Source organism: Aulonocara stuartgranti (assembly GCF_965226115.1).
Source record: "Aulonocara stuartgranti genome assembly, chromosome: 16".
In the NCBI taxonomy this organism is placed as follows: domain Eukaryota; kingdom Metazoa; phylum Chordata; class Actinopteri; order Cichliformes; family Cichlidae; genus Aulonocara; species Aulonocara stuartgranti.
In genome coordinates this window covers 24,832,955-24,859,180 of record NC_138952.1, presented here as the reverse complement: position 1 = coordinate 24,859,180, position 26,226 = coordinate 24,832,955, and the positions used below count along the sequence as shown (strand labels likewise).

At 42.6% G+C, this 26,226-nt stretch overlaps 1 protein-coding gene across 1 annotated transcript; it reads right to left on the bottom strand.

The window, feature by feature from the left end:
- Window positions 1-12: 12 nt before the first annotated feature.
- sestd1 (SEC14 and spectrin domains 1) lies at window positions 13-25,047 on the bottom strand. Its single transcript, XM_082507308.1, has 19 exons — window positions 24,728-25,047; window positions 23,082-23,151; window positions 22,843-22,951; window positions 22,107-22,197; window positions 21,873-21,986; window positions 16,843-16,956; window positions 16,633-16,727; window positions 16,421-16,476; window positions 12,722-12,793; window positions 11,047-11,204; window positions 8,730-8,852; window positions 8,372-8,566; window positions 8,088-8,202; window positions 7,824-7,989; window positions 7,018-7,099; window positions 6,801-6,923; window positions 3,550-3,741; window positions 3,315-3,418; window positions 13-2,445 (listed from the first exon to the last, which is right to left on the bottom strand). Exons 2-19 carry the CDS (start codon window positions 23,149-23,151, stop codon window positions 2,172-2,174), a joined length of 2,253 nt encoding a protein of 750 aa, XP_082363434.1. The 5' UTR covers window positions 24,728-25,047; the 3' UTR covers window positions 13-2,171.
- Window positions 25,048-26,226: the final 1,179 nt, after the last annotated feature.

The window sequence follows — 26,226 nt, the reverse complement described above, 5'->3', positions numbered from 1 at the left end:
GCGACAAATCCATGAAGTTCAAAAGCTTTATTTAGAGAAGGATGCTGTATTGATGTCATGGTACATGTGAATAGACAGAAGGAACAAAGCATATAGCAATTACACTTACAGCAGCAATTATTGGTCAAACACCAACCAGTTACTGAGAGGTTTGCTTGAAAAATGTCAGGGGAAAAAAAAAAGAATCCGTCCTTTTGGGATGTTGCTACGTTGGCTAATGACAACCAGATACTGGCCTCTGAGTGAACAGCACATGGTCTGATTTCCACTATGATAGGAAGTTTAACGTTTCAAGTCCTTGACAGACGTAAGAGTCATGAACACAATGTTACAACAGTGATGGATGACGTCCCAGAGACTGCATCAACGGGAAATAGTTAAAGTCCAACTGAAATGAAAAAGAAATCGCTCTCCTTTATGCACATTTATTTGTTCGAATGTGTAACTACAGATATGAAGGCCCAAAAAGAATACAAAAACAATATTTTGAAGAAATGTCTTTAAAAGAAAAAAAAAAAAACGGGGCAGTGTTCTAACAGCCAAAACCCTAAATATATATCTGGATATAGCATGTCAGTCCATGATCAATATAAAACTGTATTAAATGAATAATCTGACATTTACATTTGATATACTTTATTACATCACACTAACCGCTGTAGTCACACACACTGCTCGACCCCAGCCATGGTCAGAGTGATCCATCTCCTTATCCTGGATCATGACTCACGTACAGGAAAATGGGATCACTTGAAAAAGAAACTACACCCACTCATTTGTACAAAGCAGTGTGAGAACTGCTGACTCAGCCACACTAAAGCTAGCCACGTCAAACAGTCTCTGCCTTCACTGTTGAGTTAAAACTCATTAGCATAAAATAATGGTAGCCACTCATCCAGAAACTGAAAAAAGTATGCACATTCATGATCTTTAAAACAGTACCTGATGGTGAGTCTTGATGAAAAAATGGCCTCCTAGAAGCTGAATCATAGACACCTTTTCCTACTCCCATGTTACTTTGTTTAAACTACAGATGCAAAGTTTGCTGGTTACTTAAGTCAGTCCTTTAGTACATGTTTACCTTTACTAAGATATTTGCAGGAACACAGCTCTGCCATCTACAAAGTGGCTCATGTAACATACAATGAAGCCTCTGAAAAGCTCTGCTATGCTAATGCTAACCTCTGTCTGTGAAGCCCTGCTCTTGCAGGTCAAAGTTGTTTTTTCCTGTGTCCAAGAAAATAAAGTTGGACTTTTGCTTTTTTTATGTTAAAGCAGAAAGAAGTTCATCCAAATAAGAGCCTAAAAGCCATTTTCACTTAGCATAATTTATCTGAGTATTAGTTAACGCAGTTTACTACTCTGATGCCACTTTCTGTGAACCCTTGGTAGCAGAAGGCAGGTGTCCTTATTCTATATATGGTCTACTGTTTAAGGTGTAACAGGCTGTATTCCTGAATTATTCATTATTATAAGAGTTTTTATTGCTGGAAAAAAGGAATGACATGTGTAGCACGCCGCTAACATGAGGCTAGGAATAAGGTGATTAATATAGAGAAAATTTTAAACTTCAGGCAGACTTTAAAACAAATTCCAACGAGTACAAACCTTTTACTTTACACCGAATGAAATTTGTTCCTGATGCCTTTTTGAACTTTAAACATTTCCTCGAGTTCCAGAAAGCTGGACAGAAGTTTTTATTCGAGCCTGTTTGTACTAAAGTACTAAAGTATCAGGACTGTTGATGCAGGAATGAGACCAACAGGAAGCACCATAGAAGCTCTGTCTACTGTAGGGATTGAGGAGGAGGAAGCAGTTAGATACAAGCTGGGACTATTCTCACCTGAAATGGATTATTTTACAGTTGATTATCATCAAAGGAGTAGACATTCCAGTAAACAATTCCAGTATTTTACATTTGTTATGCCTGATCTTCCAGAACCAGATGGAGGAAAGGTGTCCAACATGTTTATCCTCTTGCAGGAAGTGTTATGCAGTGATGCTGATGGTGCAGTGTAGTCTTAATGTAGGGAAAAGCCGCTGCAGTAAGAGAAGCAGCCGACAGAAGGCGATCCTGCCCTAGGCGAGAACACGAGAGGTCTGTAGAAATCAGCAGCCCTTCGCTGACAGGCTTCATTAAGGCTGCTTGGTTTAACATCGTCAGCGATCCATTAGCAATCCTGTGTAGCCCTCTCCAAATCTTCATCCTGCTGCCCTACATCCTCCTCCTCTTCATCTTGGTCTTCTTTCTCACTAAGTTCTTCTCCAATTACATCTAGTCTTGCATCTTGCCCATTCAACACTTCTTCCTCCCTCTCATCCCCATCATTGTGCAGCCTCGCCTCCTGCAGTTGCAGCCGCCGCTCTTCCACCAACAGGAGGCGCTCTCTGACACCCTCTGCTGCTGCCGCCGTGTCAGTGGGACTCCCAAAGAACTGCTCGCTCCTGAAATCACAAGAACCCCGATTATGAGTTGCTTTTACACCATTACTGACAGGGACTAGAAGTAGAGAGCATCCCATATCGGCTTCTCTTCAATGGCTCCCAGTTAAATTCAGAATCAAATTTATAATCCTTCTCCTCGCACACACGGTCTTGAATAACCAGACCCCATCTCATCTTAAAAACCTTATAGTACCATATCACCACAACAGAGGACTTCACTCTCAGACTGCAGGCTCACTTGTGGTTCTTAAGATATCTAAAAGTAGAACGGGAGGCAGAGCCTTCAGCTTTCATGCGAAATCAGCACTGCTCTTTTAATCATTAGTAATTATTAATCTGTGGCTCTCTTCCACAGTCTGTGTTTTATCCTCTCCTCCCTCATCCCCAGCTGATTGTGTGAGATGGCCACCCCTCTCTGACCCTGTTTCTTCCTGTTAAAAGGGAGTTTGTCCTTCCTACTGTTGCTAAGTGCTTGCTCAAAGGGTGTCGTTTGATTGTTGGGGTTTTCTCTGTATTATTTTAAAGTCTTTACCTTACAATATAAAGAGCCTTCAGCTGACTGCAGTTGTGATTTGGTCCTATATAAATAAAACAGAATTTAACTGAAAACTGAACTCATCAGGTTTGATAATGCAGGCATGTTTCAGAGGACCTTGCTGCGACATGACACCTGTAAGCCATGAGGTAGTTTATTACATTTCTGTGTTGATAACTGGCTCTTTATGTTAGGTTTATGCCAGTAATTACTGGTAACAAAAGCAAAGTGAATTCATGTGGCTCTAAATAGCCAAATAAGTGTTTGTATGATTTAGGATAGCATTAAACATATAAAGTCATAATTCAGGTACGTCAAATGAATGTGTACGTACCCATCAGGGAAGATCACAGGCATGGTCAGTCTGTCCAGCAGAGTTTTGCCCAAAGAGTCGACTTCATCTAAAGACTCCGCCTCCACACGTTCCTGCTGTAACACCTGGACCATAGTAAACATACAATTTAGACTTTAAATAACCGTGTGGCTTATTTTTAGTCAATAATGGCATGCTGACGCGTCCAGACTCGACACTGATGTAACATCTGACAGTTTAAAAGTGTTTTTCTCACCCTCTCAGCAGCAGTGTGGAAGTTGAGAGCCAGCTCCAGTCTCTGCTGTCGCTCCTCGGCGCTGACGCTGAACTGTTTCCAGACTCTGTTGAGGCGAGGCAGAGTGTCTCCAGACGAGCGCGTCGTACAGCGCAGAGACTGGCAGAGGACGACGGTGGCCTGCAGCAGTTGGCGGCCATAATCGTAGGTGCTCTGAAGGAACAAGAAGACAGAAACATATTCAGTTCAATAACATCTAATATTAATATTTAAATCTAATCTGTTAGACTGACTGCACTTCATTTTGTGCAGACATTCAGACAGAAACGGCACGTGGATGATGAAACCCGAACGACATTTGTGATCCTTCGGCATCATTAGCTTCACAGTTTTGGTTTTGAGTAGCCAGCCTTAAACTAGCAAATAGATTTCCATGAAACTGGTTTGGACACTCTTCCAGCGAGATGAAACTAATTTAGTATGGCTTCATTGCAAAATGTTTCAATTTTCAGCTACTTGGAGAGTTTGAGTGCCTATTAAGGTCATACTAAAGCATCTCATCTTGAATTGAAGTCCAGACTTGACTAGGCAACTCCAAAAGAATCATTTTGTTTTTCGTGTTTTGGACTTGCTGTTGTGTTTCAGATCATGTTCCTTCTAGATAATCCAGGTGTTCTTGAGCTTGTCCTGAAGCAACAAAGCAACCACAGACCATCAAACTACTACCACTAGGTTTGACTGTTGGTATGTTTGTTTTATTAAATGGTGTGTTAGTTCCACTCCAGATGTAAAAGGACTCAAACCTCACAAAAAGTTAAACTTTTGTCAGTCTACAGAATATTTTCTCAAAAGTTTGGGGATCATTAAGATATTTTTTGACAATTGTGCGACGAACCTTTGAGTTCTTTTGGTCAGTCTTCAGTCTCTCTCATTGTTAAAGCATGAACTCTGCCCTTATTGGAGGCAAGTGAGGCCTGCAGTTCTTTAGATATGTTGTTCTGTGTTCTTGTGTGAGCTCCTGGATGAGTCGTCGCTGCACACTTGGAGTAATTTTGGTCAACAGGCCATTCATGAAAGGTTTGCCACTGTTTTCACGATTTGTGGATAATGGCTCTCACTGTGGTTCACTGGAGTACCCAAAGCCTTAAAAATGACTTTGCCTCCCTCTTCCCGCTCCAACACACCCACCCACACAAGTAGGGCCTTGGGGTGCGGGTGTGTCACCAGGGTGCAGGGGAGGCATCCCTCCCCCCGTCCCCTTCTGGCTGCCTGTGCCTCAATTTTATTCCACAACTTAGACATCCACATTACTCACACTCTCATAACACATATATATAGGGCCTTGAGGGTGGGCACGTTAACGGCGTCCAGTGGACGGTCTGTGTATTCAACCCCACCTCTGGCGCCGGTGACCACCTCTCAATTTTAAATCCATGTAGGCATTGAGGGCTCTCGGGAGGGGCCGTGCTAACACCCGCTGCACTCTGGCAGCAGCACCATGCTCGCCCGTGTTTTAAATGCACCTTAGAACAACACACAGCAACACTACACATGAGCGAGAGGAGGGAGGTTTGGGGTCTTCACACACCCCTGTTCTCTGCTGGCCATCGGGGCGGGGGGGCTGGGAGGAGGTGTTGGCCGTCCCATTGGGATCTGGGATGCGGGGCCTCCCTGCTGCTGCGGAGCCTGGGGCGGTCTGCTTGCCTCCACCCCGGGGGAAAGGGTAGCATCTCCTGGGTCTAGGTGCCGTTTCCCCCTCCATGGGCGAGGGTACCTGGACCCGGGGTATAGAGTTTGTTTGGGGAGTGTGATTGTGTGTACATGTCCATGTATGTCTATCCCTACGTTGGGTGAGTGCTGAGTATTTGTATATGTGTGCATGAGGGTGGGAACGCATGTTTGTGTCTGTGTCTATATGTCAGGTCGGGTCTTAGACTCCACCTCTCTGGGAACTCCCAGGCCCTCCAAAGGCCTATCTCACCACAGTCCCTGACGGTAACTGATGCCCTCAGGGGTCGGTGCGTTGGTGGTTCTTGGTGTCCGGGGCTGGGCGCTCAGGTATGTACCAGCTCACTCCCGGTGACTACTTGGCGGGGCCTGGTGCCTGTTGCACGGTCAGGCCTCTTCCGGGGCAAAGGGGACCCTTGGGCCTCCGGCCTCTGGGCCTGCAGCTCGGTTCACTCTGGCACAGCTGGCTGCCGGCAGAGCCAGCGGGCACGCCGGTGGAGCCCCCTCTGGCTTCTGCTCCGTGGCTACTGGGTGACCCCTCATCTGGGGCTGTCATCAGCTCTTCCCATGAGGGTGGCACGATGCCCCTCTGGTGGTCCTCCTTGGGCTCTCGCACTCTGGGGCCTCTGGATGTCTGGAGCCTGGATCTCCTCCATGCCTGCTTCATGCCCTGGGAGACGGGGCTATGGCTCTCTACATCCTCTAGCAGACCGTTACATGGGGAAACCATTTGAATTGAAGCGTGCTGATCCACACAGGTGTGCACACGGGTGTTCACTGTTCATAGACATAAACTACACCTTTATTGGCTGCTATTTCCAAGCACATTGTGCACTGTCGGTCCTACGTGCTGCACAACAACATTCAATATTTAGTATTTACTGCTGTTTACACTTAGCTAAACTAACATGATGTTGTTGTGTTTAGTATGTTGCTGTTTTTTTTTTGCTTGTTTTCTTCTTTTTCTCTCTCAACAGGTGATCCAGGAGATTTTTTTCTCTCTTCTTTCTCTTTTTAAGAGCCCTTTCTCACTGTCCCTCTCCCCTTCTGTTTTTCTTTTCCTTCATCTTTCTTTCTCCCTTTCCTATCCCTCAGTCATGTCTGTCCCGTCTGTAACAACTGAAAATAAAATAAAAAATAACAACAAAGGTCAATCAAATGCACCAATACGGCAAGGCCATGATGATCCATTTGGCAAAGTAAATCCATTGGGTATCCTTGTTGGTCTTCAGACAACAATTCTGACGGCTAAAGAACCAAATGGGACAGGCAAAAAAAAAAGAAATGACTTTGTAACCTTTTCCAAACTGTTTCTTTAGATTGTGGCTTGATGTGTCTTGATTCAGCAGCTCTGGCAGTAATCAGGGTCGTCTCCGTCTAATATTTAAATTTGTTTGATGGTTTCCAACATTTAAGTGTGAAAAACACACAAAACACTAAGACATGAGGAATAAGGCAAAAACGTTATGAGCACTGTCATGCTGATGTTTAGGTACATCAGCTGGATTTTTTATGTTAGCTAAAGATCAAGTGAAGCATCTCACCTGAGCGACATCCACAAACTTCCTGTGTTTGTCCAGCATGGTCCTGGTCTCCTGAGAGTCGTCTCCCAGTCTGACGTGAGTCTTCAACAAGGCGTCCAACAACTCACTGAGCCACTCCACTGCCTAACCAGATGCATGCACAAATTAATCATAACATAAACACATGAAATCCACATATGTGTGTGTGTTTTGTTGCGTTTTGTGTTGCATTCCTCACCTGCAAAGCGTCTTCTTCACATTTAAACAGTTGGACCATCTGTAGCATCTTCAGCCTCCTTACGTCCACCATGTCCTCACATCTGCAACACACACAGTTAAATATGCCTTCAAGTCTGGAAAACAAACAGCAGAACAGATTTTCACACCACATGCTCTTGCTGACACAACACCACAGGGAACTGTGTCTAATCTCCTGGGGGGGTTTGCTTGTTAGGTAATTGTGTAAACCGCTGCCACTACCACAAACAAACCACATACCTCAGAATCTGAACCATTAATGGAGCGGCAATACAAAGTTTGTCCTGAAGGTGGAGCCAGAGGACAGGGAAGAGAAAAGTTTAATATTTGATCAGTTCCCTTTTTTTGTGGGTGTAAATGAGAAAACCCAGAATGTAGATGAAGCCCAAAACTGGAAAGTTCACTGTGTAAAACATTTGATATTTCTGGAATTTTTTTAAAACATGATATTAGCCTTGTTAAATTATAAATAAAAGGACAGCAGTATTTGTTTTAAATATCCACCTGCATTTTGCACAGAAGCAAACAACTCTTTGTTTTTCCTTAGCCATTAAGCTTTATTCACTCATTTTTTGAGGATTATCGCATGAGTGAGATCTGAGAGAATCACAATCAGGATCGGGGACTTCAGATATTGGCTTTGGTTTTTATCCTGTTAGGAGTGGGAACAGGCAGTTTTTGACTCTAGCTTCAAGTGGGGAGTTAAATACAGCTTCCTTCTTGGCAAAAAAGCCCCCCAAAAACCCTCACTCACCCCTCCCTGTAGCAAAACAAGACAAAAGTAACCTCTGCTTGCGAAGCTGCATGTCCTCCATCACAGACTGGATGTGTTGAACGCTGTCCTGCTGTTCTGTGGTTGGACTCTCCGTTTCCTCCAGAGGCCAGGACGGCTGGCTGCACGTCTGCTCCAGCAACAACGCCCCCTTCTGTCGCAGCGAGGTAAGACCTGCCTCTGCATTGGAGGAGATTGTTAATGTGACGGAGCACCTTCATGAAAACTATTAATTATCCTGACGGAAAATAAGGGGATTGATTGTTCTTGGTACAAACCAACGGTTTGCAGCTTCTCCTCCAGCAGTTTGAGGTTTTGTTGAATAGCTGCACCATCAGCTGGAGCCACATCAGCGCAGAGCATGCCCAGCAGACCGTCCAACTGCTGAGACAACTGCAGAGACAGAAAACAAACAAAAAAAACCTGGATCAGTCTGAAGAAGTCATTAGCATTTTCACAGGTCTACCCATCCTGGATAACAGCAAGACAACATTACAGGTTAGAGTAGATTTCTGCTGTCGAGCTAGGCTAATAGCCTAGCAGTGCTAAGACTGTGCTTTACCTCCTGCGTGGTGCTGTGAAAGCCCTGTGCTGCCTGCAGGACGTTCTGTCGGCTCTCCAGCTGAGCCGCCTGGCGGTAGCAGACGTCGCTCAGCTGCTGCTGCAGCGCCTTCAGCTCGGCCACTTCCTCCTCCTCTCCGGTGCTGAGCAAGGCAGCAATCTGCTGGTTCAACTCCACATAAACAGCAAACCACTCCTGTACACACAGCGAGAGACAGAATTAGCTCATGCCTCACAGTCCTCAAACACCAAAAGCGAGTTTCTGTGATCTTTTAACAGGGAAACTAAAAACAGCAGCCGACTCATCAGATTGTTCAAATCACATGATTCTGATCACGGTGATGTGTGTGTTTCGTTACACTGTGCTGGCTCTCGATCTCCTCGTGTTTTTGTTGCAGAGCCTGAGCTGATCGAATCGAGTCCCCGATCGTTTGCTGAGTCTTCAGCAGCTCTGAACCCGGACCCTGCAGCCAGGTGACCACCTGGAAGAGAGAAACACAAAATACATGATCTCCTACAGAGTCAGGAGGACAATCTACTCTGGGTACCTTCGCAAGCCGGCAAACTTGAAAAATGGTGACCATAAAAATGTAAGGAAACATGTACATTTGGTTGACATCTCACGCAGAGCCAGTACACTGAAACTGAAGCATCTGTGCTGAATTTGGCTGTTTTTATTACCATTTTCTTTAATGCTTCCAGTTAAAAAGCAATGAAACTGTCAACAACTTCAATGTGAGGTCGATAATGCATGAAGGAGAATTTGAAAGAACTTAAGGGAAACCACAGCAAAGCCCAGTGCTTAAAGAATCTGACTACATTAACTACACTCCTTAATAACGTGATGTTAATAAAATAAATAAAAATAAAGTCTTTCCTCATATGGGCCACTACATTAGGCACACTGAATACAAATCAACAGCCAATAACATGGAAGCAACTCCATGTGTTTAGGCCTGTAAATGTGATCAAGGTGAGCATCAGAATGAGAACGTTGAAGACTTTGAGCGTAGCTTGGTTGTTGATGCCAGACAGGTTGGTCTGAGCATTTCAGAAACTGCTGATCTGCTGGGATTTCCCCCCACAAAACCATCTCTGGGGTTTACAGAGAATGGCCCAAAAACGAAAAAACATCCAGTCAGCAGCAGTTCTCTGGGTTAAAATAGGCTACAGTAACTCAAATAACCTCTTGTTATAATCAAGGTATGCAGAAGAGCATCTCTGAACGTAATAAAACATTGAAGCAGATGGGTTATAGCAGCAGAAGACCACACTGGGTACCACTCCTGTCAGCCAAAGGCAGAGGCTGAGGCTACAGTTCACAGCTGCTCACAAAATCAGAAAGAGAAGACCGGAAAAACTTTGCCTTGTCTTCTGTCACATTCAGATGATAGGGTCAGAATTTGGCATAAACAACAGGAAAGCAGCATTGTATTAAAAATGCTGGCTGTTGCTGATGGTTTAATGGTGTGGGATTTTCTTGCCACACTTTAGGCCCATTACATCAAACAGAGCATCGTTTAAACGCCACAGCCTAACTGTATATATATCCATCTCTTTCCTGCCAACTATGTAACAAAGCTCAAATCATCTCAAACTGGTTTCTTGACCATGGCAATGAGTTTACTGTACTCAAACGGCCTAGGTAGTAGAGCCACTCAAGCATCTGGATTGCATGCACTTCTGGATCATTTCACTCTCCAACAGGAACCTTGGTGCATCTCAGAGCAGCAGAGTGACCAGCAGGATCTTTGAACCTACTGCTGCCAGACGTGATATCAGTATAGATCATCACATGCTTGAGAATTAAATTAGAATGATCAGTGTAAAGTAAACCAATGTGTAAGCAATTAAAAAGGATTTCTCCTTGTCAACATCAAAGAGTGGAGCCACACTTTTTCTTTTTCCCCCCTTTTTCCACAACAAAACCTACGTTTTCTTTAAAAAGGAAGCATTTACCTCTGTCTGGTAAATGTTTCCTTCTCACAAACTCTAAACCCAGTCTGCCTGTTCATGTAGTGAGTTTTAAATACAAGGAAAAACCAGGATGCCAACACCTGTGACATCACATCAAGAAAGCGGGCTTCATGTGCAGAATTGGTGATGGGTCTGAAATGTGTGTAAGGTTTCCCTGGAAAGCAGTATTTGCATGATCATCATTTTACTCAATAATCTAAAAACAGCTATCAGTATGAAGGCTGTCTGTGTGCTTGTATTTATACAGCACAGTAACCGCTTATCCAGGTGTGTGTGTGTGTGTGTGTGTGTGTGTGCATGTGTGTGTGCGTGTCAGGATCATAACTTGATTGTATTTATCAGGTCAGTGATGCCTTGAAGAGCTTGGGCACACACATGAACAGTTTGATCAAGATCTAGGCCAACTTTCCACAACTACCTCAAATCCTCCAAGCTAGTGACCGATATTTTTCAGTTACTATGGTAACCCTAGGCTCATCTCCAAGACACTGGTGTTAACCATCAGCCCCTGCAGCTGAAAGAACTCCACAAACAAGCGAGTTTACTTCATCTCACCCTCAAGTGCTGCTGAGCAGTGAGGCAGCTCACTGACACCAAGGGTCAAAAATAAAAGTTGCTAAAAAGGATGAAACGCAGCAGTGTTTGCACATGAAACTGAAATATATTGAGATGGACACTCGATGCATGTGTGCGCGTTACCTGCATGACTTTGGCGTGGATCTCATCAAGCTGGGTGCGTTTGTTTCGCTGCCTGCAGAGCTCCTGGTATCTGGTGTACTGCTCTCTGAGGGAGTCCAGCAGCTTCATCACCTGAGGCTGAGCCAGCAGCTCCTCTTCCATTGGACACCAGGCTGGACCTGAAGTTCAGAGAGAGGTCAGGAAGAAGGTCTGTGGGATTTTAGCATTTCACATCTACTCTTACAAAACGTGCTGACAGTGGTTCCTCATCAGGAAACTGAAATATCAGCTCTCTCGTGTAGGATACCCCGGCACTATAAAATGAACTGTTCAAATAAAACTTTATCACTGTTTCTCTAAACTTTAATGATTAATTCACAATAGGAAAACTGAGCTAAGGTGGATTGAGGAAATAAACTAAACTGATCATCTGCAAGTGTGATCACCTCTCTAAAGAAGTAGTTTGGGACGTTTGCTTCACTGGAACATTCAGTTGTTTTTAATACAATGTCTCAAACTTCCCAGGAATAGATGTCCCAGCAAATTCACTCTAAAGTCTGACCATGTAATATATTCAGGGGAAAAAACCCTCAAAAGTGGCATCTCATAAGTTCATGACAGTGCAATTAGAAAAGACTTTACAAGTATGGTTTGTGTTGAAGGGTTGGCGAAAGCCTCAAAAAAAAAAAAAAAGAAAAAGCATAGCAGCACAACGGTTTGAAAAGCTGCATCTGAACAAACCACAACACTTCTGGAACAATGCTCTTTGGACAAACAAACGACACCACAGTGGAGATGTTTGGCTGTAACGCGCAGCACCACATTTGGTGAAAATCAAACTCCTCTTACCAACTTTCAAACACAGTGATGGAGGAGTGATGATTTGGGCTGGTTTTGCAGCCACAGGACCTGGGCAGCTTGCAGTCACTGAATTGTTCATGAACCCCTCTGCATACAAATTATTCTAGTCAAATGTGGATTATGCAGCAGGACAATGATCCCAAGCACAGGAGCAAATCCACAACAGAATGACTGAAAAAGAAAAGAATCCAAGATCCAGAGCTCATCCGGCTTGAAAAGCTGGGATTTTAAGAGAGCTGTGCATCAACAAATGCTCCAAATCCAAAAAACTGAAGCAATGGTGTAAAAAAAACAAAAAAACACAATGGGCTAGAATTCTTCCACAGTGATGTGAGAGACTGATAAACTTTAAGCTTAGTCAGAGTTTAGAAGGGCTCCATCTAAATTTACTTTCATTTCCATGGTTATACTTCCATAGCAACTTTTCTGGCTCTCTGCCAGTGCAAGGTTTAGTCCCATCAGGCCTGACGATGCTATACTGCATTTACCTCACAGCATTTTGTGATGATTCTACATGTGCAGCTTCTTGAAGACATACCACAGTAGAAGCAGATCAGCATGAACTGAATTAGTGGATGCTGAGGCCTCAGCTGTGATGTTTCTTAGTTCTTAAACAATGTTACACAGAACTCCAGTAGCCAACACAGCATCCACTTACACTGCGTCACACTGTACTGTACACAGTGCATAGTACTCTCCAGGAAATGAATGGCTGCATTCATGCGCCAAACTCCAGAGAAAACAAAGGACACCTCTTAATTAATCTGTGCATCACCCTTCTGTCTGAGCTGAGCCAGCACAGCGACATTTGGGTGACTGACAGCTGCTTGCTCACCTCCCTGTCCTCCTCCTCCTCCCTCTGAGCCGTTGAAACGTCGCTGCTGCAGCTCCGACAGCAACTCATGACCTTCAGCAGACACACACAGAGACAGAGAGAGAGAGGAGAGTTGAGATTTAAAAAGGTGGTAAAAAAAGCATCAGAAGCAATAATGAGTCAATGCTTGTGTAAATGTTGCTAAATTACGAAAGGATCTGGTGGAGGGAGGAGGGTGGTACTACAAACAAAGACTCCTTTCACCTCAGCCCAAGACGCACACACACACACAATCATAGGCCCCTCTGTACTATGGGCTCAAAATGTGGTCATAAATATTTTGTACTTGTAAAAAAGATTTGTATGTGCGTAAAAAAGATTTGTATGTGTAAAAAGAATTTGTGTGTGCGTAAAAAAGATTTGTATGTGTAAAAAAGATTTGTGTGTGCGTAAAAAAGATTTGTGTGTGTAAAAAAGATTTGTGTGTGCGTAAAAAAGATTTGTGTGTGCGTAAAAAAGATTTGTATGTGTAAAAAAGATTTGTGTGTGCGTAAAAAAGATTTGTATGTGTAAAAAAGATTTGTGTGTGCGTAAAAAAGATTTGTATGTGTAAAAAAAGATTTGTGTGTGCGTAAAAAAGATTTGTATGTGTAAAAAAGATTTGTGTGTGCGTAAAAAAGATTTGTATGTGTAAAAAAGATTTGTGTGTGCGTAAAAAAGATTTGTATGTGTAAAAAAGATTTGTGTGTGTAAAAAAGATTTGTGTGTGTGTAAAAAAGATTTGTGTGTGCGTAAAAAAGATTTGTGTGTGGACTTAGAAAAAAAAACCCTGCAAGTTACAAGTACGGATTTTTGACCCTATTTTTCTTCCCTTCATCTGATTGGTCAATGTCATGTCAATCACAAATGTAACAATCCAATCAGAGAACAGATGGGTTTGGCTGTCGGAGGGGCGCTGTTTTGAACTGCAGGTCCTTGAAGGGTGATACCGTTTGAAGCTGGAGGATCGCTATATAAATATCCGATAGCAGCTAGGTCCCCTAACTTTCAGTAGCTGTTGAAAGGATAAAGTTGTGGTATATCAGTGGTTAGAAATAACATTATTACTTTAGGATTAATTTAACACAAAGTCAGGGCTGACCCAGGACCATTGCTGTGAGTCACAGTGCGCAGCATAAAAGTCCTTTCACATCGGATGCAGGATACGCTGCTAATGCTAACTGCTAACTAAAAGCAAAGGATCCAGAATTTGTTACGCTGGCTGCTGGGCTCTGTGGGTTTTTGCAGCAGCTCTACCTGTACTAGATGCACCTGCTCCTTGTCTTTTCTATCTCTGACTTTATGTCCTCTACAAGAGTTTTTTTTTGCTAGTTCTTCAAATGTTCAATAAAAACATGTATGCTAATTCATAACGAAGAAAGCTTTGTAATGAAGACTGTCATTTCCAAAACACTGCCCGCCCCCACCCCGCGGTCCGCAGCGCTGTTGAAAAGGCTGTGGAAGTCCCTGTATTAAACACGTAGACCTGTGACACAAAAATCACCAAACTCGGACGACCACAGACTGTTTTCCTTCGTGGTGATGAAGGAAAAGGCTGGGTTGGCATGTAAAAGGGCATTTATTCCCTTCAAAGACCTGCAGTTCAAAAAAAGCGCCCCTCGACAGCCAAACCCATCTGTTCTCTGATTGGATTGTTACATTTGTGATTGATGTGACATTGACCAATCAGATGAAGGGAAGAAAAATAGGGTCAAAAATCCGTACTTGTAACTTGCAGGGGTTTTTTTTCTAAGTCCACACACAAATCTTTTTTACACATACAAATCTTTTTTACACATACAAATCTTTTTTACGCACACACAAATCTTTTTTACACATACAAATCTTTTTTACGCACACACAAATTCTTTTTACACACACAAATTCTTTTTACACATACAAATCTTTTTTACGCACACACAAATCTTTTTTACAAGTACAAAATATTTATGACCACATTTTGAGCCTATACTGTACAGTCAACACATCCATCCTTCCTGTGTTTTCAGTGTGTTCTTTAGATTTTGATGGTAGCAAACTTGCAATGGGGAAAACATGTTTAAAAAATACAATTTAAAAACATTCCTTGTAAATGCAACGATGAAATCAAAACAAAAACCACACAGCTTGCTTTGTTTAAAGGTACAGTGAGTAAAATCTCACCAGTAAATCTCAATAAATCGCAGATTGCTGAGTCCTGTTTTCTTTCCGCTCCCAATTCGAATGCATAATCCGAGCTACAGTAGCCACTGTAGGACAAACAACTCTGGCTGCCCTTCATCCGTAGTAAGTGTAGGCTGTCAGTTTGCTGTTTAACCCAGCTATCGATATGTGTCCACATCCCTTTACTCCGGAGGAAGCCGTAAAACTTTGTGAAAGCAGTCCGATATGAGTTGATGAATTAGTGAAGATCGCTTCTGTTCGATGACAGCGATACTGAGGTGAATGTTGAGGATGTCCTGAACTCTTGTCAGCAAGCACTGCCTTTTTTGCTGCTGACAGCCTGTGTTATATATTTGTGTATATTTATGAGTACAAAATTATTTATTTTTGCATTAAATAACCTGAAAAAAAAATAGTGTCTTTACTGTTTGAAAAATGGTTGTGTGTGTTCTTCCAGTTTTGTGCCCATGGCTCAGGACTGCAGAAGCCAAGTGTGTTGTGCTGACTGGCTAATCATTAATACCTCCGCTGTAGTTACTGAACTGCGAAACCACCGCTTTCTAGGATCCAAGAACTCAATCAAGTGGATAGAGTCTCGAGTGGGAGTGGAACGCCCACCTGCCTTATCAATCAGCACTTTTCATTCAACATTACCAGTTAAAATACAGATTTTAATCAGCAAATAACCTTAGAAACAGCTCCACTAGAGCACCCAGCGTGGCTGACATCTTTGAAATCTTTAAGAAATATCTGTGTTTATTTTTTTATTTCCACAGTGTGCAGCACCCACACACACCCAAGCACACTGTAGCAAAGATTATGCAAAATGCCTCGACTTCCTAAATGATCATTCTGCTGCAGTGGTCTATAAAAGCAAAATTACTTTAAATTGTGTCACTGCCCAAATACTCACAGACAGACTGTTTGTGCTCTTGGCAAGCTGTAGTTGTCACGTCTTTGTAAAGCACTCCAGTCAACATTTGATGTATTTAAACATGCTCTATTAATTTTTCCTGTGTTAGAATTGTATGTTTCTGCAGCAAGAAGAGCAGAATGATTGTTCAGTCAACCATCATGTCTGTGCTTCATTATCGAGATATTCTCTCCCCTCCTGCCGCCTGCTTGACCTGAAAGCTTGATACAGTTTATCGTTGTGCTTTAGGAGCTATCATAGAAATCACTGTGTGCTTTGTGAAGAAGTAGGTTGGACCTCAATGGGGAAAAGAGGAATGCACTACATTATTTTTCCATTCACAAATGTCCACTACCTGATTTTCAAAACCACTGCTCATCTTATCAGGAGTATTTAATCACTCCTCAGGTCAACGCTAAACTGACCTTTCAATCCACTGAATCATTTAAAGAGGCTTAAAAAAAGTCGAATGCCTCCTCACACTGGGTGTTGTTACTATCGAGAGTTGCATGTATTTTACCTGCTAGTCCAGCAGTACAAATGCAATCACATTTACATTATCTTAGTTCCTGAAAGAGGATAAAGTAAAGAAAATGTATATTTACCAGTCTGAAGGACAGTCTCAGGGTCAAACGATGGCAAGAGGGCACAGTCGGCAGATCTGCAGAGGACAGACAAGACACACGGCTCTGGATTTCACCCGTCTGCCCTCAGTTTAGTTTAAACTGTAGACGTACGTGTGTGTGTGTGTGTGTGTGTGTGTGTGTGTGTGTGTGTGTGTGTGTGTGTGTGTGTGTGTGTGTGTGTGTAAGCATACTTGTCCTTGTCCATTGAGCTGCTTTTATCAGCATCATTGATGATCGACAGCTCGTCCAGCAGTGACGTAGACTCCTTCGTGAACTTCTCAAAAACCTGCAACAAAGCCAAACACTCAGTTCTGGTGCCAGGTTACCATGGCAACAAATATTTTAAGTTACAGAAATCCCTCGAAAGCATTAAAAAAAAAAATAAATAAATAGATAGATACCAGTCTCTTGTTGAGCCAGTCGCTGTGGTCATAGTCCAGACTTCCTCCGAAATCATCTGTCAGCTGACACGGTTCAATGTAACGAGTCAGCTTATTGGCTGAAACCAGGATCACCTGACAGGAAGCAGAGATGCCAACATGCAACACATATCAGTAGGGAGAAACACACTAAACACACTGTGTGCTATTTTGAGAAATGTCATGTAGGTTTCAATATAGAAGTAACACAGAGGTCAACCTGGACTATAGAAACTAACACGAAACTACAGAACATCTAAGTCAGCCAGAACAGACAGTCTATCATAAAGCCACTCAATATTACTTTCAGAATTACAGTTTGTGTGACCTTTTAAAAGAAATGCTTTATTAATGTTTTGGAAATCTTACATTTTGTTAGAAGCATTTACTAATTAGTCCATAGCTTCATCACATATATGTAACAGCAGGCATCAAACTCAAGGCCCAAGGGCCCAAATCTGGCCTCCAGTGAATATAAATCTGTCCGTACTAGTTGTAGCTGTGATCTGCACATCGATATGCAACGCGCACGCACCACAAAACTAAATAGAGGCGCACTCAATTGTACCTGCAAGCTAATACAAAAAGGCACAAAAAAATAAAAAAGGCACAGGAGAAAAAGGAACATTGAGGGCAGACGATTTCAAGATGGTTGTTAGGTGCTACATATGGTGCTGCATCCATTTACCACGAGACACTCTTATATGTCTTGGATTTTGAAACCACACAACCAGCAGGGAAACTAAGCTACAGACTTGGAAGAGAGTCTTCAGAAAGACACAGGCACACACAACGACGAATAAAATATCTTTCTATCAGCCGAATCTCAAAGTTTCATTAATGGCTAAGTGGTAAGACACCAAGGCAACTTGTTGATTATCTATTGATTTGTTGTGGCTTTTATGTGGATCAATGTGTAAATGTATAACGTAAGGCTACATGGGACATGAATGAGCATCCACCCAGGATATTTTATTTGGATTGAAGTAGGGCATGTCAATAAACTGTATACATTCAAGTCCATCATTTGTTGGACAAATACAAATTTTTTTGCTACCACAGAGGATTTTCAATCAAACAACATGTGACAACATGTCACTGAAGTGCAGAATATCAGCTTGAATTCAACTAATTAAAGCATTGCGTTAACTCCATGGAATTACAGGTTTTAATACATAGAATCCCAATTAGTCCTCTGGCATGAACCTGAAACTGGAAGAAAAGAAAAGAAAAGAAAAAATAACTCCTGCACAGTCCTGAACCGATGAAGATGTGTTTATTGATGATGTGACTGTTGATAGGAGAGGCAGGATGAATTGTGAAGTGTACAGGGCTAAAGACTCTGCTCAGACAAATACTGCAAAACTGATGGGACTGTACTTCACTGTGTAAATCGATAATGACCCAAAGCATACAGCAAAAAAACAAGTGTCGAGTGTCTCGATGCAAAGAAATCAAGACTTTTTCAGCGGCAAAGTCAGTCACCTGATTTCAGCCCAGCAGAGCGTGCATTTCAGTTATTAAATACAAAACTGAACACAGAAAGACTCACAAACATGCAGTGACTGAATGCGTCTGCAGCAAAGGCCCAGCAGAGCAGCTTTAGGGAGGAAACACAGAATATGGTGATGTCCATGGATTCTAGATGTCAGTCACTGGCTGCTACGGATTCTAATCCAATAAACAATCCTTACATTTAAGATCATGTTTGTCTGTCTAATTTGAGGCTCTGATATCAGTGATTGGTGGATTAAACACAGTTTCTTCAATCTCTGCCACATGCCAGGCAGCCAGTCTGTGTGTTCATGTCTCAGGAGCCCTGTGAGACATAGGTATGTCTGAGGAAGGGCATGCATAACTAGTCCTTGTTTTCAGAGGACATTTAGAAGCCACTGCACTGAGTGCTGATTGTTTGGATCCATCAACCAAGCGGAGTGCTTGGAACACAATAAACTTCTCTTTTGGCTTTCTAAATCTGAAGGTGGCGCGTTCAGCATTCCTGAAATGTAGTTTTTAAAAGAGAACAAACAAATATGAAGTGCCTTTTGTTTTGTTTGCTTTTTTAATTGCTGCTTTGTAAGTAAACCTGCTAAGACAGCTGACGTCGAGTCGAACTTCCAGTTGTCACTGCAACAGATGCCGGCAGACGAATTGGACTCAGCTAGCGTGTGTCTGCATGTTTATTTAAATGTGAGGTCAGATGTTTGAGCAGCTGTACAACCCACACCCTGCTGTGTCACCCTCAGAGACACTCCATAGTTCGGAATAGTAACATTTCAGCACCATCACTGGAATCTCTAACAACTGTGTGTGCGTGTGCGCAGAGGGGCGTGCACAGCAGAGATGTGGCCACCAGTGACAACGCAGCATGTATGAAATTCAGCAACTTATAGCGACTACAGAAAAAATAAAAATAAATAAATAACTGCTGGGTATGCCAGTGCATACTTAAAACTTATCTAAACTTTGAAGCAACTGTTAATACATTTAGAAAAGACAAAAAATAACTGATTGAGATATGACAGTGTGACAAATATATTAGAGGTTTAGCTATGCAACCGCAAGACCGCCAGCAATCAGCCACAAGCTCAGTGATGATGGTCTGTGTATGAGCGGTAATACTCCAGTGCATTGAATGAGACAGATGTAATTCATGAGACCACCAGCTCTCTTTCTTTTGACCATATTATTTTAAATATTTAGCTCATGAGCTGACTTCTGAAATGTTCACATGTCCTTAAACGCACCACCAGGGAGATTTCTTGCCCTGAGAACAAAAACCAAAAAAAGCTCCAATTTCACTACTAAAATAAAGTCACCTTAACATTGGCTGTGACGGATTATCTTTATTTAACAACTATCAAGTCGATACAGATCAACCAACTTGCTCCGGTTGCCATGGTAACAATCGTGGAGCCAACGTGGCTGTGGAAATCTGGGTCACAATGACTACTGATCTCTGTCGGTAAAACCATCTGTTGTAATAGAGGAGGAGGCAGACACACAAACACACTCACACTCCATTGATCCCGTCTCAGGTTTCCAGCAGCACTCAGGACAGTTAACGACGCTTAAGGTTGTTATAACTGGCGTACTTGCTCTGTGCGTGATATCGGGTGACAACAAAGATCAGAAGGGTACGTGTGCGTTTTAAACCAAAAATCAAGAGGAAAAGAAAATGAGAATGAAAAAAATCGTTTGGTTCATTCCAATGTTGGAGAAAAACTGGGACATTCACACTGGTCCAAGTCCTCCATGTAAAAGCAGCCATTTCATCCTTTAGGTGTGGCAGTTGCACTGTTTTTGTCTGAAGACGGGGAGGACACAAAGTTGCACCAACAACCTTTTGATGACTGAGAAGAAATCAATTCAACTTTATTTACATAATGCCAAATCACAACAACAGTAACCCCACAGTGCTTTATACTGTAATATAAAGACCATACAATAACAGACAGAAAACCCGAACAACTACACGACCCCCTTTGAGCAAGCACCTGGTGATAGTGGGAAGGAAAAACTCCCTTTTAACAGGAAGAAACCTCCAGCAGAACCACACTCAGCAAGGTGCAGCCACCTGCTGTGACTGGTTGGGGGTGAGGGGAAGAAGACAAGACAAAAGACATACTGTGGAAGGGAGAGCCAGAGCTTAATACTAAGTAATGATTAAATACAAAGTGTTGTATAAATACATAGAAAGTGAAGAAGAAACAGTGCATCATGGGAAGCTCCCAGCAGTCTCAGCCTCCTGCAGAGTTACTAAGAGAGGATTTCAGGGCCACATGATCCTTTTATCGAAAAGAAGTGTTTTAAACCTAATCTTAAAGAAAAGTAGAGAAGGTGTCTGTCTCCCAAATCCAAACTGGAAGCTGGTTCCACAGAAGAGGGGCCTGAAACCTCAAGGCTCTGCCTCCCATTCTACTTTCAAGTATCGTAGGAACCAAAGATTTTCCAGGATGAATAGTAAAACTGATTATTTCGCATAAACTGGCCCTGAAGTAACCAGTGCACAAGTGACTGACTTAAGAGTCAGCACAAAACAAAGTGAAAAGAAAATAAATACAATATTGGTAAATGGCCTGTATTTGTATAGCGCTTTTATTAGAACCACTTCTCACAGCCGCAGTAACAGGAGTCTGGAGCCACGCAGCTGTGTGGGGCTATACTTAGGGCAGAGCGTTGCACTGCGAGAGATGCCAGAAAAAGCACAAGCAGCCTGCTGATAATGACCAGTACTAACAAGGTTAGGTTTTACAGGTATCCCACTACCACCTCTATAGTTTAGCATAAGCACAAAGTGAAGCCGATGTGAGCACAGTTTGTAAGTTATTGCCCTGATGCCGATGTGTGGCCATGGATTTCCGTCATAAAATGATGAGCATGATGAAACATGATTGCAAGCAGATGTTATTTCCCTACAAGCAGGTATCCCGACACGCAAACTTAACAACTGCATGCGTAAAAATAAGCAAACAAAGCAGCCACCATATGCTGTTAGGCCCTCTCAAGTGCTAGGGGAAGGACTACCTGCTCTTGCAAGCAGCTGCTTGTGAATTTAAAAGTCTACATGTGGGAATCAAGCTGATTTTTGACAGGCTGGAGATGGAAACTAAGAGTTTACACCACGTGTGACAGAAATCTAAAGCCAGAGCTTTGGATTAGGTGTCACCATTTCTCAAAACCAAAACATGTATAATACTGCAAAAAAGAACAGTGTTAGTCTCTGTTTCTTCTTAAGGTTATATGGAACATGGAAAGTTGGAGCAGTGATGAAGGGAACCAAACCCCACTCTAATAATCTGAGGTTTACAAGAAATGCTTCTCACACGCCGGCCATTTGTTTAAAATGGCCCCAGATGGGGAAAATCACAGCTTCACGTGAGGCAAAATATGACTTGTTTTCATTTGAGGTACAAATCTTCAACATCCACAAACCCACTGCTCCAGAGAGAGATCGTGTTTTAAGTGTAAAGTTAGCTGCAAGCTGAAGCAGAAGCAGCTCAGAGACTCACCTCAAAGCCCAGACGGTCTTTCTCCTTCCAGAAGCAGAAGTGTGTCACCTTCTTATCCCAGAATTCATCTGGCTTCACCACGCAGACCAACGACACTTCAGGTGGGATCACATTCTGAAACAGCATCAACGCCATCATTAGCCCGCTGCTTTTTAAAGAACACCCATAGCAGCCAATGCATTAACGCAGCTTAAGCCTGCGTTGTGCCTGCGGGGACTCTAAATGTGTTTCTACCTGCAACATGAGCACCACAGTCTTCACGGTGTTCCACTGAGACTTCCGTCCATCCACGATAACAGTGAAACCCCGAGCCTTACACTTCTCACTGGCACAGACAAAGAGAGGGAGTGTGTTACCAACAGCGCACGCACACCCCATCATTTACATACACAGTTTCCTGTTTGAGCATCATTTGGGTAGCCAGCTCACCAAGCTGCTGCTACCGAGGCTACTTTATGTTTTCTTCACAAGTACAAATGGTAACAAAAATAAAGCCTGAGACTATTTTTTACTTGTTTTATATGCTTTTCACACATTCCCAGCATCGGGTATATTTCTGCTCCTCTTTCAAGTCCATCTATATACCAGTTTGTCAGCTATAAACAACCTACAGGAGCTTAAACAGCTCATCCAGCGTGTGTTGGAAGAAACGAAGCGTGAGCTGAAGAGGCCAGATATGGAAAATGGGACTGAATCACCTGTGGAGCTGCCAAGAATTACAGCTGTCAGATCGTGCTGGGGACGCTCAAAAAGGACGAGTTGAAAAATAGTAACACTTAATAAACTAGAATCATCCTTTAAGCTGGATTTCTACACTCGAGCCACAGGGTTCAAATCCAGCAGCTCCTCGCTGACAAGCCAAAACCCAAACATGTCTAAAAGCATTAAAAGTGAAATCCAACAGTCTCTGGGTGACACAACTGCTCTGGGACACACACCAGACTGTCCTCAGTCGTGTCTCTGTGTGTACCTTGGGATGCTAAGCAGGTAGTCCAGCGTGGCGCTAAGCTCCTCCATGCTGGTCTGATCTGAACTGAGAGGGATGTTCAGAATCAGACCACTGCGCCGGTCTTTACCCCCTAAAGAGTGACAGGCAGACGGGTGGGAGAGGGGAGGAATCAGATTACAGCTCAAACTGGGATGACCACAGGATTGAGGAAACAGGTGTCGATATTTCATTTTCTTTTCTTTTAAATCCAAGTGTTTTACCTGACAAGAAGGCCAGCTTCTTCTTGAGAATGGGGAGGATGGTGGTCGCTTCCATTGTGACAGCAGACATCTGTAAACACACATGCAGACAGTTTTTCCTCCTTAAGTCTAAGGTATCCTTTCTAAAGCTAAAAGCAGTGTGAGTTAGTGGAAAAGAGGCCCACTGTTACACGAGATAGTCAATAAACTCCAACACTAGACCACAGTTTTCAAACCTGCACGATCAGATGTTGGCCCACAGGCTCACACTTTAACAGCTCTGAGGTGCTTGACCAGAATGTGCACAAACTACACAGAAATCCCGCAGCTAACGAGTTTACAGCGTCCTTGCAAGTCAGTGCAGGAGCACAGCAGCCATAGGTGATAAAAAACAGCTCTGGGGGTGGCTGCTAAAAAGCTGCGTCCAGCTCCAAAGTGTCAGAGCAATATCAGCGAAGCAGCACTGTGATTTTCGTGTGCGGATTTTCTCTCAGCTGGCGCTTCTCCCGGCCGATTCAGATTCTTGGCTCCGGCCTCGGCCTGCGATTTACTGCCCGCCTCATCGGCATGTCAGCACAGTTCAAGCAGTCAGCCAGTAAATCAGTCAGTTTGCATTTCTGTCAGCTTATCGGCCGACTTAACATCTGTGGTGATTTTTTTTAACCCCCGCCCTTTCTACAGTTGTTGCATTGTTTCTCACACTCTCCTATTAAAGGCTGTGCTCCTTTAAAGAACAGTCTGGGCTTTTCAGTTAATTACAGCAGTGCTGGAGGACTTAATGTAGGCTCTACAGAAAAATGTCAAACTATTCCTTTTTTATTCCATCTCAGTGTTTTTGTAGATTTAGCTCCTTACCATCTAAGCTGCTTTCTGTTGCTTGTAATTTGAGACACAGCAATCACCCCCATGCAAGCCATAACACAGGATTGCAACTCCTTTAATTTTAGTGTAGTGTTCGGATTTATTCAGTTACACAGGCATGCTGAGTGCAATCATGCAGTTCACATAGTGACCTTGACGTGATGTGGCACACAGACACTCAGCACTTTATCGAGCTTCTAACTTGGAGTTATATTAAAGCTTTGTGTTTGCAGTATTCTTGTTTTTGGCCTTACAGTGAGTCATGTCGATCTGGTGTCTGGAGAGCTGTGGGGTCCTTGCTTTATTACATCTGATGATCACACAGTTCTGACTAGTTGAAGATTTTGAAAAACAAAATTCTTTCAGTCATGACATATTTTATCATTTTTACCTCTTTTTTTTAAAAAAAAGTATAAACTCATGCTCCACTATCTTCTGTTCTACTCCTCTGCTAAACTTTGCGTCACATTTATGATTTGGCACAAAGGTGTTCATTGTGCTATTTGCAGCAGATGTAGTATTAGTTAGATTAAATGATTTGGTCCCTGCAGCACCAGTCTGTGTCTATCTCCTCCTGGTGCTGCTGCTGATGGGGCTTCACCTTCGTCCTCCTGCAGCTTATCCGGCCCAGCTCGGTGTGTCTCGGCTTGGTTCGGCTCGGCCCACAGACACAATGACCTACATTCACAGCTGCAGACTGCGGCTGCTGCAGCCGTAACCTCCCCTTCACCGCAAACCTCGACCCGCCCAGCCTCGGCAGCTCCGGGATCCACAACAGCAGCTATCGATCCCGCACGTTTTCTTACCTTTTCAGTCAAATCTGCGGCATTTTTCCCTGTCCCGATTTTTTCCTCCTCCTAGTCCCCCCTCCTCTTCTCCTCTGTCGCTTCTTCTCCTCTGCAGTTTTTCCCTTCTTCCTCTCTCTTCCCTACTCCTCCTCTTCTGTGTCCTCTCGGGCGGATTTATCAGCAGATAGTGAATCTGTTCTCCATGAAAAACACCGAGGAGCTCAACGAGCTCACAGTACGCTTTCAACACCGCTGCAGTCCTACTCCAAACACACACTCACAAGGCAGGCGTTGGAGCTGGCTGTTGTGCGCAGCCTCAGTGTAGCCAAATCGAAGAACGCGACTTCCGGTGAAAACGACTTTCCAAATAAATGCCTGGAGGAACAATTTCTCACCACATTTTATAGAGGAGCCAATGTTTACTTATGCATTACTTATCAGCATTTATTTACAACCACGATTTGCACACTTTTGCCCTCTTGTTTTTTTCGTTTGGTTTTTTCAGAAACATTGGAAATATGTTGTGTGTGTGTGTGTGTGTGTGTGTGTGTGTGTGTGTGTGTGTGTGTGTGTGTGTGTGTGTGTGTGTAAAGTTTTATTTTCCCCATTTCCTCAGTATTCATTTTACATCAGGGCACACACGTGGTCACTTTGCTAAATAAATAAATATAAATACAGATATAAATATCGTGGTACATGATAAATGTGTAAAAGTACAGAAAAAGTTCCGGTAGTTCAGTGCAAAGAATACCATGTCATGTAATTATAAAACTTTTTCTTAATTGACTGAAAAAATCCTTGAAAAACAAACAAACAAAACTATGGACCCACTGTGATAGTGGGGAAAAAGAACGTTTAATTTAACTGTTTATCTGTGAATTATTACATTGGTGTAGTAGAAATTCTAGTCTGGCACCCATCCTCTATGGGAGGTTTCGTTTTGTATTATATTATCATTATTATAATTATTATTATTTACTTCATTTTGATTTTTTTTTAAATTTACCTTTTATTGGTTTCAGTGTTAGTTTTAGTCTTTGTAATTATTATTGTATGGACGGCATAGAGAAAGAGAAAATACACACAAGTCACATTTTTTTCTTATCAGGATTATTAGGATTTTATTATTAATATTACTGTTCTTATCATCATCTCTATTATTATTGTTATTTCTATTATGTAACCAACAACAATCCAAAGCATCAGTAACCAATCAAAGTCTTTTTATTTCATCAAAATGATATAAAAAAATTTGTAAGTTTTAAACACAAATTTTAAATCGTATAATCCAAGCATGGCAACTGCTCACACGACTTAAATTCAAGTTGATTTAAAAATTTTAATTTTTTTCTTTTTTTTGTTTCACTTCCATATTCCTGCTCAGGATGAATAAGTGTTTTTGTGGTAATTTCCGCTGCGGCCTCACAACAAGAAGGTTCCTGGTCTTCCTGGTCTCATGACTGGGGCCTTTCTACATGATGAGGTAGACACTATATAGTTTATTGGGGGGGGGGGAA

Bases quoted from the DNA above. Each gene is read 5' to 3' on its own strand.
- sestd1 (XM_082507308.1), bottom strand. From the start codon at position 23,151: ATGTCTGCTGTCACAATGGAAGCGACCACCATCCTCCCCATTCTCAAG. The intron at 16,728-16,842 runs GTATCTATCTAT...GCTTTGTTGCAG, and splicing joins ACTGGCTCAACAAGAGACTG to GTTTTTGAGAAGTTCACGAA. The intron at 3,742-6,800 runs GTGAGATGCTTC...TTGTTCCTTCAG, and splicing joins AGTTTGTGGATGTCGCTCAG to AGCACCTACGATTATGGCCG.